We start from the raw sequence: 12343 nt of genomic DNA, 5'->3' as shown, positions 1-12343 counted from the left end.
AGTCGCAGATCACGAGTACCGTATGCTGATTGGCGCCATTGCAGAAGCAGCACTCCTAGCTCAACAACTCCCACCCAATCCTTAGATACAAAGGCTGCAATATCTGACCCAGCGCTGGCTCGTGAAACTTGATGGGCAACATCCAGTGTCTTCCACTCGGAATCAGCACTCGAGGTCTGAGCGCCATGGTGATACCGCGCTGGTCAGTCGCACCCCTAGAGGAGGCCCTGCTAGTTGGAGGAACGACAACCGCCAGGTCAACAAGGGCCACCAGTCCGCACGTGGCAACAATGAACAAGAAGTACAACAGCCCACTCGCAACCTGCGAGGGGCAAGGCATCAAGGCCAAGATCCACTTGAGGCCAACCTTCATGACGATCCCACAATCAACCTCAGGCAGAAGATCAATGAAGGCCGCGACGCGCGGCTTGTTATTGAAGGGAGGAGAATGGACCGTACCGGTAGGCGCCACGATGATGACGACAGCGACCGCTTCCCCGCCTTCACAACCAGCAGCATCGACAAGTCCTACCCAAAGGACTTCAAACCAATCGGAATCCCCAAGTACGATGGTAAGCAGGACCCGCGCCAGTGGATTCGATACTACTCCGTTGCCATTGAAGTTTCAGGGGGATCCAACTCCACCAAAGCTCTCTACTTCCCGATGGCTCTGGAGTCCGCACCCCTCACGTGGCTTGAAAGCCTCAAGCCACACTCCATCAACTCGTGGGAGGACCTCAAGCGGGCCTTCATCAACAACTTCCAGGGATCCATGATCAGGGCGGGCACTCGCCACTACCTATCCCAGGTGAAGCAAGAGATGAACGAGACCCTAAGGTCCTACACACGGCATTTCTTTGAGATGCGCGCCACCATCGCCAACATCACTGACGAAGACGTGATCCGCTACTTCTAGAACGGGCTCTTCTCGAAGCACACGTACCACGACTTCGAGCGCAACTACCCGAATACTACAATGGAGCTGCGCGATATGATGGCACAGTGGGCTGACCAGGAGGACGAGGAAAATGACCTTCCCAAGCGCAACCACGACGAGCAAGGCAACGGCAACGGACACTTCGGCAAAAGCCAGCGGAACCACTCGGGGAACACCTGAAAGCGCAAGCCAGACCAAGAAGTCGCGGCCGTTGAGTGCAATCTGTGTGGCAAGAAGTCGGGGAACAACCAAGCACAATACGAACAAGTCATGCACAAACAGTGCCCAATACACCCAAAGTCGAGACACACGCTCTTCGAGTGTGTCACCGCAAGTCACTCAATGCATCACCCCTCTCTCAGGGAGGAAAGTGAAAGGACCAAGAGGATAATGAAGGAGGTGACAAGTCAGGGGCTCAAGACTTCTACAATCCCAAGAACATCGTCAACGTCATCTTTGGCGGAGACGGTGGATTCCCCTCCAAGCGCGAGTAGAAGTTAACTCTGCGCGAAATACTCTCTGTGGAGCTGGCCACGACAAGGCCTCTAAGATACAGCGAGGTCCCGATCTCCTTTTCCAGGGACGATCAATGGACCAGCTTCTCTGAGCCGGGAAAATTCTCATTCGTCCAAGACCCTGTCGTGGCGGGCTCACAGCTCACTCGAGTACTCATCGATGGCGGAAGCGGCCTCAACCTGCTTTTCGCGAGTACTCTAAAGAAGTTAGGACTGGACATCTCCAAGATGCTCACTCCCATCAAAGCTTCTTTCTATGGCATCATCCCGGGTAACGCAGCTACACCACTCGGATCAGTGGTCCTGCCAGTCACCTTTGGGACGAAACACAACTACCGCACCGACTACATCAAGTTCGAGGTGGTGTTTTGACTCGTCATACCATGCCATCCTTGGCAGACCGGCACTAGCCAAATTCAAGGTCGTGCCCCACTACGTTTACCTACTACTCAAAATGCTAGGCAAGACAGGCGTACTCACACTTCATGGTGACCTAAAGAAGTCGTACGACTGCGACCAGGAGGCGATCGAGTATGCCACGACATCACGTGTGCCAGAGCCGTTTACAGAAGTACTCGCGGCCGTGCTAAAGCTGACCAACTCAGAAATGGAGATCTCCAACCAGCGGCCCAGCCAGTCGAGGGTTAAACCCAACCCCAGCAACGTCGGCATCAAGGCCATCAAGCTGCAAGAGGGCGACCCATCCAAGACTGTTTTGATTGGAGGCAGCTTAGGCGATAAATAGGAAGGCGCGCTCATCAACTTCCTTAGAGCTAACCGGGACATATTCGCGTGGAAACCAGCGGATATGCCAGGGGTGGCCAAGGAGTTGATTGAGCATTGCCTAAAAGTCGACCCAATAGCCACTCCGAAGAAGCAACGACTACGATGCTTCGCCCCCGACAAGAGGGAGGCCATCAAAAAAAAGATAGCAAAACTACTCGCGGCTGGTTTTATTAAAGAAGTGTACCATCCTGAGTGGTTAGCTAACCCTATACTAGTCTTGAAAAAGAATAATAATGAATGGAGGATGTGTGTGGATTGTACTGATCTCAATAAACACTGCCTGAAGGACTCCTTCGCGCTCCCATGCATCGACCAAGTCATCGACTCTACGGCTAGCTGTGCCTTGCTTTCCTTCCTCGACTGCTACTTGGGCTACCATCAGAAAGCTCTCAAGGAAGTGGATCAGATCAAAACGGCATTCATCACCCCCTTTGGAGCATACGCATACACTACAATATCATTTGGGTTGAAGAATGCAGGAGCCACCTACGAATGGGCCATCCAACTGTGCCTTGCGGACTAGCTACACCGCAACGTTGAAGCTTACGTGGATGACGTGGTCATCAAGACCAGATCTCACGACGAGTTCATCACTGATATCGGGGAGACGTTTAACAGCTTGCGACGGTTTTGATGGAAGCTTAACCTGACAAAGTGCGTCTTTGGTGTGCCACAAGGACAACTGCTCGGGTTCATTGTTAGTCATCGAGTAATTGAAGCAAACCCGGAAGATCAACGCCATCAAAGCCATGGACGCTCCAAGGACGATAAAGGGCATCGAGAAGCTCACAGGCTGCATGGCAGCTTTGAATTGATTCATCTCCCGACTTGGAGAAAGGGGACTTCCCATCTTCAAATTGCTCAAGCTCCATGACAAGTTCAAGTGGACCAAGGAGGCAAACCAGGCACTGCAAGATCTCAAGTACCATTTGCAGTCGCCACCCATCCTGACGGCTCCCCAACCAGGCGAGAATATGCTAATCTACATCGCCGCGACTACTCACGTGTCAGCACGGCAATCATGGTGGAACGCTAGGAGGAAGGCCACGCCTTCGGGGTGCAGCGACCAGTCTACTTCATCAGCGAAGTCCTCTCTGAATCTAAGGTTCATTACCCAACGATTCAGAAAATACTTTACGGTATACTCATCACTTCCAGGAAGTTTCGTCACTACTTCGATGCATACAATATCCTGGTGGTCTCCGACTTCCCATTGGCGGACATCCTCCACAATCGGGATGCTATCGGGCGCATCTCCAAGTGGGCAGTGGAGCTGGGAGCCCTCACACTCGACTTCAAGCCCCCGGACAGCCATCAAGTCGCAGGCACTAGTCGATTTCATGGCGGAGTGGCGAGAAAACCAAGTAGAAGCCCCAACCAACCAGCCAGAGCATTGGGTCATGTACTTTGACGGCTCACTCAAGCTCGGTGACGGTGGTGCGGAGTACTTTTCATCAGCCCAAGAGGAGAACGGCTCAAGTATGTGTTTCAAATACTATTTGAGGTTTCTAACAATGAAGTCGAGTACGAGGCATTATTGCACGGGCTGCGCCTGGCAGTCTCTCTTGGCATCAAGCGACTGCTCATCTACAGTGATTCCTTACTGGTGGTTCAACAAGTCAACAAGGAGTGGGACATCAACAAGGACACCATGGACGCCTACGTTACGGAAATATGCAAGCTCGAGAAAAAGTTCTCGGGGCTGGAAAATCACCATGTGATTCGCGAGAACAATATGGACGCGGATGTGCTCTCCAAACTGGATTCTGATCGAGCTAATGTCCCACCGGAAGTTTTTGTTCACGAGTTGCATCACCCTTCCACCACTTACGGTCCCAAGTAATCCGACCGAGAGGTCTTGATGATCGAGTTCGACTGGAGGGTGGCCTTCATCGACTACATCCAGGAGCACAAACTACCCCCCGGCATTGACCCAAAAAGCATTGAAGCTACTCGCATCATATGGCAGAGCAAAGGGTATGTTCTAGTTGGGGGTAACCTGTACAAATATGGATCAACATCAAGCATACTCATGAAGTGTGTCAGCACAGAGGAGGGCAAAGAGATACTCCAAGAGATTCATGAATTCGTATGTGGGAACCACGCAGCTTCTCGCATACTAGTCGGCAAGGCATTTCAATCTGGTTTCTACTGGCCGACTGCTTTGGCAGATGCCGAAGCACTCGTTTGCTGGTGCACCAACTGCCAATTTATTGGCAAACAGCTCCATGTTCCGGCTCATAACCTCATCAGCATACCACCTCCATGGCCGTTGGCATGCTAGGGCCTGGACATGACAGGGCCCTTAACAACTGCGCCAGGAGATTTTACACACGTGTTGGTGGCCATCGACAAGTTTACCAAGTGGATCGAGTACAAGCCAATCGTAAGGCTCACTACAGATCGAGTGGTTACTTTCATCTGCGACATCTTACACCATTTTGATTTTCCCAACACCATCATTACAGATTTGGGATCCAATTTCCACTCGCATCAGTTCTGTGATTTCTATGAACGCAGGCCCATTGAAGCCAAATATGTTTCAGTGGCTCACCCGCGGGCCAATGGCCAGGTTGCGCGTGCGAACAGCTTGATTCTTGATGGATTAAAGAAAAGACTCTACGGTGAGAACAACAAAAAGAGCGGCAAGTGGATCAATGAGATCTCATCAGTAGTCTGGGGGCTTTGCACACAACCAAGCAAAGCCACACGCGAGTCACCTTTCTTTCTTGTATATGGGTCTGAAGCTATATTACCAGCTGACGTGATGTGGATTCGAGATGTTTGAAGAAGGCGAGGCTGACACTGCAAGACATCTTGAGCTTGACTCAGCAGAGGAAATCCGATGCAACGTATTGTTCCAGTTGGCCCGCTACTTACAAGGAGTTCGTCATTACCACGACAGGAACGTTCAATGATGCTCTTTTAACGTTGGAGATATGGTTCTTCGACGAATTCAGGATGATACCGGACTACACAAGCTCAACTCATGATGGGAAGGACCTTTCATTATGCACAAGTTTTAGGCCCTAGATCTTATTGCTTACAGTACTCTGACGGCCAGGAGGTACCAAATTCTTGGAACATTGAGCATCTACGTTGTTTTAATTCTTGATCAACTGGGGACATCTTCTACTGGTGCTTGGAGATTGATACTTCCAGTACAACTCCGTTTTACCGGTCTACGACTGGTATTACCCGCAAGTTTTTTGAAGGGGCCTCGCTCCCATACTTCTAGTATCTAATTACTGGTTTTCGACTAGTATCTTGGGCTACTGAAGGGGCCTTGCACTCATACTTCTAGTACAACTCCGTTTTACCGGTCTACGACTGGTATTACGCGCAAGTTTACTGAAGGGGCCTCGCTCCCTTATTTCCAGTAACATATTACTTATTTTTGACTTGTACACTATGTTGTTGAAGGGGCTTCGCTCCTATGACAAGAAGTTTACTAGTTTAAGACTAGTTCTACATATGTTCGACTACTTCGACTACTTATTTTGACTACAATCCTAGTCGGGACCGACTCCGACTAGATGGCTTCATCGACAGTTCAAGCACCAGCGGCTACTTGCCCAATGCTTGGGCTTGGGGGCTAGCGCTACTGTTCTGCTATGACTACGTTATGCTTATCATCTGGTTCCTGGATTGGGGGCTTAACGGGACAAGGTACTCAGCGTGCCTCAAGGGACAGCTCTCATGCTTACATGCTGGACGCTGTAAAACTACTCAACAATACCCGATCCAAGAGGATTTTTAAGATTTATCTTGGGTAAATGTTGTTAACCATTATTTCAGAGATGTTATTTCAAAATAAGGGGTTTGTTCATATTATTACCCAGATGTCTTATTTAGTCATTGGCTCAGGGCACAAAGATTGATTTAAGAGGTAATTTTGGGTGTTTGTTGGGGATGTTATTTATTTCACCATTTTTTAGGGAATTCATCCCGAAAAAAGAGATTTTCAAATTTACTACACCAATTTGTCCATGTTCACCGTCAAATCTTTGCCGTCATTTATTGAATGTCACGATTCTTTGGATCCTTTATTCCAAAACCTTGGGGATTTGGATTCAAGACTCGGGGGCTATGGGACATGTGTCATTATCGACTTATTTTTCAAATCTGCTGGAAGATAAGGACAGAAGACTCAAGATTAAATTGACCCTTAGCCTGATTCTACGAATCAATCTAAGACTCGGGGGCTACTCCATATGAGTACGAGTTTAATCGCACCCCATATAAAGAAGATTGGACAACTACTCGAGGCATGAGCACTACACAGCCTGGACGCAGCCACGGAAGTACTCGGAGGACACCTTCAAGATGAAGTTCAGGAGAACTCGAAGATGTTCAGAAGTAGAGTACTCGGCTGCGAAGAGCTCGGGGGCTTGCTAGACCCGAGCACACGGGATTGTCCACGTGGTACACTTTTCCTAGGATACGGGATGGGATATGGTCTACATCCTACATCTGTTATAACTACTCGTAATGCAGTAGGATTACTTGTACAGTAGTGAAACTAGTCGGACATAGTAGGAAACTACCCGAGAAGTACTCGTGTAGGACTTCTGGGCTTGTACCCGACTAGAACTTCCATATAAATCTGTCCCTCCAGACTATATAACGGCGTACAGGAACCATCATCATCAAAGGCAATACAAACCATACAAGACGTAGGGTATTACACTCTCAGCGGTCCGAACATATCTAAAACCTTACGTTCCTTTCAACATTCAAGTTTCTGATCTTGACGACACCCTACCTACAAACTCACCACCTCGGGGATATCCCTCGGTGGGCGTAGCGGTAAAACACCGAGAGTGACTTCATTTTTTGTACTAGATTAAATAATTTAATATCATTTTCATTCCTAACTTCTAACTATTTTTTAAAAGAATCCCAACTTGCCATTATTGATTTTGTTTTCGGTAAAAATGTGAAAATGAAAGTGGCTAGGGGCTTGCCGTTTCGGATAGTTTTAAGTTTTAACACTAACCAAACATGTTGGAGAGAGCAACATTAGAGAGGGTTAGCACCGATACAAGCACCATGAATACAAGTTGCTGTAAACTTTCTGCCTTTCTGGAGCCCAAATTTTTGACGGCCCAAACATGCGGGCCCGGGAGGGTACCACGTCAGCGGCGCCAGGATTCCTCGCACACACGTGGCTCCTGGGATCCCGCACCACGCAGGCACCGCCCGTCGACGCGACCACGCGTGCCGCCTTGACGTGCACCGCCGTCTCCGAGGCCCCCCGGCTACGCGCCAAAATCCTCCGTCACTCGGCGGCAGCAAAAGCAGAGAGGCAAACAGAGGGCATGGGCGAGACGCAGGGAGAGAATCGATGGCGGCGGCGGCGGCGTGGTGGGAGGCGCTGGTGGCGGCGGCGGCGGTGGTGGGCGGGACGGCGGGGAGCAGCACTACAGTGGTGTCCATCTGCGTGTTCACGGCGGTGCTGTGCCTGTGCCTCGTCGCCGGCCACCTCCTCGAGGAGAACAAGTGGGTCAACGAGTCCATCACCGCACTCATCATCGTACGCCCAACTAATTTATCACTCAGTATTAATTTATCACTCATCATCGGCCACATCCTCAAGTCTTGTTTTACTTCCTTCTTTTTTTTGGGGCAGGGGTGCCTCATTGGAGCGATCATATTTCTGCTCACCAAAGGGAAGCAATCGCACATCCTGAGGTTCGATGAGCAGCTCTTCTTCATCTACGTGCTTCCACCCATAATCTTCAATGCCGGGTATGCGTGTTTCCACTACTGTGGCATCATAATGGCTGCCTAATTGAGGGTTTGAACTTTCTGAGCAATGGAGTGATGTGGACACGGTTTTTGTGTGTGCAGGTTTCAGGTCAAGAAGAAGCAGTTCTTCCACAACTTCATGACCATCATGTCTTTCGGGGTATTTGGTGTTTTCATTTCGGTTGCAATAGTTTCTGCAGGTAGGTTTGCCGATGCTTAAGCTTCTTCTGCATATGGAGCACATATAGATCACATTATCTTTCAGAGCATAACAACTAAAAAATTTCGACCCCATCGAATAAATTGTACTTCTTGATATCAGGCTGCTACTGGCTCTTCCCGAAAGTCGGATTTGGAAAACTTGACGCATCAGATTATCTAGGTTCGTCTTCCTTATTTGTGTTCTGTCTAACTATCCTTCGCTCCTCCTTTTCGCTTCTAGTAGTTAGTACTGACCTGATTGACAATTCAGCCTTGGGAGCCATATTTTCTTCAACAGATACCGTGTGCACATTGCAGGTCTGCTATATGCTGCATTCTGAATTGCCACATCTTCCTAATACTTGTTCAGCTTCCATCTGTTTTTAATATATGTAGCTGAAACACAGGTCATAAACCAAGATGAGACACCAAGGTTGTACAGCCTGGTGTTTGGAGAAGGAGTCGTCAATGATGCAACAGCAGTTGTTCTTTTCAATGCAATAAAGAATCTCAATATCAGTCACCTCAAGGGCGGGGTTGTGCTAAAAGTGATATCTGATTTTCTTTACCTGTTCGCAACCAGCACTATCCTCGGAATCTCAGTAATGACCATATCTTTCTTCCAGATCTGAACTATTCTCTATATACAGTAGTAACGTAGAATTTTAATCTTCTGGAATTACAGCATTCCATTTCTTTACACAACCTTAATTTTTACCATAATTTATCAGATGGGTCTATCCACCGCTTTTGTTCTCAAAGCTTTGTATTTGGGTAGGTGAGTAAGTTGCTATAAATATATGTGGTTCGTGTTCACCTTCTGCTCTTTATCTTTGAAATTCTTCCCCTTATTTGTCAGGCATTCAACTGACCGAGAGGTAGCCCTGATGGCTCTCATGGCTTATTTATCATATATGCTGGCAGAGGTAAGAGTATCCAATTAATACCAGTAGCACTGCAATAATTTCTTCCACGATTTATCTGAAGATGATGTATGCATCCCACTTGACAGTTGCTAGACCTGAGTGGGATTTTGACCGTGTTCTTTTGTGGCATTGTCATGTCCCATTATGCATGGCACAATGTGACAGCGAGCTCAAGAATCACGACAAAGTGAGATTACACTGTTTCTAAATTTATATAAATTGGTATCATTATTTGAGGTCAATATTTCCAGTTTCTAGGAAAGCTTAAGTTGTTATGTGATATTTATTGGGTGATGGCTGGAAATGCAGGCATATATTTGCAACATTATCATTCATCGCTGAGACATTCATCTTTCTTTATGTTGGTATGGATGCCCTTGACATTGATAAGTGGAAGACATCAAAGGCAAGGTGAGCAACACAGATCACATGTCTCTGGTTTTTCCCTATCTTCTGCTGTCCCGAAGTAGCTTCTATTTATTATTTCGTATTAAGTTATCTAAAATCATGTCTCGATGCCATGGTTTTGTAATTTTCAGTTTTAAGACATCCATCAGTATCTTTGGTATCATCATCCTGCTCGTGTTACTTGGACGGGCTGCATTTGTTTACCCTATATCCATTTTGTCAAATAACATGAGCGGAAGTTCTGAGAGAACGCCAATCACGCTCAAGCACCAGGTAGCTTCTACACCAACAATTTTAATTTTCTTCATTTCTTCAGTAGTTTTAGACTGAAATGCATATCTGAACATTCTCTATTAGACCATCAATTAAATGACACTTGAAATTCTTTACTAATCATGTCGAAAGGTTGTCATTTGGTGGGCTGGGCTCATGAGAGGCGCTGTTTCTATTGCACTAGCATATAATCAGGTGCCACTTTTCTTCTGTGTAATTACATCATGTATGAGTCCTTGGAATGTTTGATTTTGAAACTTGCTTTGTTGCAGTTCACGTTTTCAGGGGTAACATCGGATCCAGTTCATGCCACCATCATCACCAGCACAATCATTATAGTTTTTTTCACCACTCTGGTCGGTATACTACTGATCCAACACTATGTGAATTCATATCAGTTCATAGTTAAGACTTCAGAAAGCTGAAATATGTCCCCATGATTTCAGGTGTTTGGCTTCTTGACTAGGCCTCTCATAAGTACCATGCTCCCGCGTCACTCGAGGGCGCTGTCCAGAGGCCATAGCACCGGCAGTAACTCCCCAAAGGATGACTTCACCCTGCCATTTTTCTCTACTGATGAAGACGCATCGGGCAGCGGTATCGTCTTGGAGCAAGCCAAGAGAAGCATATCTTTGCTGCTGGAGAGGCCCGTCCACACGGTTCACATCTACTGGAGGAAGTTCGATGACAAGTTCATGAGGCCAATCTTCGGTGGACCGCAGTCACACTGACTGTGCGTGAAGCAGAGCCAGATGCTGCCATATACAATTGGTGTTCTGAAATCAAGCGCAGATAAAGAAGCTGCGTCCATGATGGCGATTCCCTGTTTAGTTTCACAATGCCAAATGCAGAAGGCAAGCTTTTGGCTCGCTGCCCTGAGACTGAACCTGAAACGTCTGGCCTTAGGAAGCTGTCATATAAAACAGCTACTGTGTTTTGCGCTGATAATAGTTTCTCTGAATTCTGCCTGCCTAGTTTGCTCATGCATGGCACTGTAAAGTTTATGACAGAATGGTTCCGAGCAACTTCAGTTCCCTCTTTATTCGGAGTATGCTTATTACATCACTGCAATCGTGCATGTCAAAAGGGAGTAAACAATCCGTCTTATTATCAGATTAGAGCTATAAACATCTATCAGAACCTGTAAAAACAAATAAGACAACCAAACGCAACTTGTCGTCATCATCTCTCTTCATTTTATTACTGTGTTTCCCAGAATTCTCGTGTGTTTAGGCTCCACCGAAGCCGAACTTCTTGCCGAAGAAGCAGCTGGGTCACTTGGTTCGGCCCGCATCACAACGGGAACCGAAACTGAAAACCGCTGCTGCTGCAGTGATCGGCCTCTTAGCATACTAATTTTCTCTCTTCGGCTCGGAGCTTTATTTGCAGCAAGCGAGAGGACCTCCAGAGTTCCCAAATAAATCTTTTCTAATAATTAGCTAATAGTTATGTTCCAATATTTTTTATAGGCATTGGAAAAGCTTTTGGAGTTTCTTAATAATCTCATCTAATTCAACTTACCGACTGGGAGAGTTTCTACTCCCCCTCTAGTTTGGAAAGGATGGATTATTGGTTCATCATAATAATTATCGAGAAAATAGAAAAATAAAGAAAATCTGTCGGAGCACTATTTTTTACCAACTCTCATATTAACTCTAGATAAAGGGTTGGGAATTGGAAATGGGGATTGATGGAGATGCTCTAAGACTAGTAGTAGTAGAAGGAGAACAACATGACTATTGTTATAGGTTGCCGTTTAGTTTTCCTGAAAGCTTGCACGCATTTGGTTTTGATGAGCGGTCAAAGAGATGATGTATCTAGGTACACCCTCCAACCAAATTTATATGCTAACCATGTATTTAACTCTTTTCTTAACTTGTCTTATACTCCTTTTAGGGTAGATCAATTTTGTCATAGGCTTGAAATCTTGTTTGAATTTTGTAGTTTTTCAGTTTGGTAGCTGTCTTCAAAGAAATAAAAAGTAAGATGTTAATCTGTTTTTGCTGAGGAACTCTCTACCGTGCCCTCCATAGCCCCTCTGTCGCCTTCATATCTCGATGTCTATGTAGATAATGAGTTCACATCATCTGAAGGTGGAAGCGATCACCCCTATGGAGAATGAAGAGCTTGTGATGGTGCCAATGAAGGTATAAGTTTGTTTTGATTTTCTGCCGAACATTTCATTAAAATTCTAATTTGCAAACTTTTTCTCCATTTTTGGAACTTATTTTGCTCAAATCATTTTCTTCCTAACTTTCCTTCATAGTTTTTTACTAGAGTTTTACTTTTTTCTATATAAAAAGCTCCAAAATTTTCTCTCAAGTGAATGTATCGTAAGTCCCTAAACTATTACATCATTCTCATCTAGATCCATGAACTCTTAAAGTGAGTTGTCATTCCAAGTTGAGACTAGGTTTATGATTGGACAACAAGTGAATATAGAGCAAACTAGCATTTGAAAAGTTGAATGACCTCGATGATCACTTTTGAAAGTCCACGGATTTATACTATGGACATATGGTGCATTTGCTTCCTCCTAAATTGTT

The 12343-nt window shown here is 46.3% G+C and overlaps 1 protein-coding gene across 1 annotated transcript; it reads left to right on the top strand.

The window, feature by feature from the left end:
- The first annotated feature begins 7452 nt into the window (after nucleotides 1-7452).
- LOC112889388 (sodium/hydrogen exchanger 4) lies at nucleotides 7453-10829 on the top strand. The gene is made up of 14 exons (XM_025955985.1): nucleotides 7453-7774; nucleotides 7871-7989; nucleotides 8092-8189; nucleotides 8312-8371; nucleotides 8462-8508; nucleotides 8598-8792; nucleotides 8922-8968; nucleotides 9050-9116; nucleotides 9203-9303; nucleotides 9426-9527; nucleotides 9656-9797; nucleotides 9930-9992; nucleotides 10070-10153; nucleotides 10244-10829. The coding sequence occupies exons 1-14, from the start codon at nucleotides 7586-7588 to the stop codon at nucleotides 10526-10528; spliced, it is 1599 nt and encodes a 532-aa protein (XP_025811770.1). The 5' UTR covers nucleotides 7453-7585; the 3' UTR covers nucleotides 10529-10829.
- Nucleotides 10830-12343: the final 1514 nt, after the last annotated feature.

This window comes from Panicum hallii, chromosome 4, assembly GCF_002211085.1.
Source record: "Panicum hallii strain FIL2 chromosome 4, PHallii_v3.1, whole genome shotgun sequence".
Taxonomy (NCBI): Eukaryota; Viridiplantae; Streptophyta; class Magnoliopsida; order Poales; family Poaceae; genus Panicum; species Panicum hallii.
This window is presented reverse-complemented; position numbering and strand designations above follow the sequence as displayed.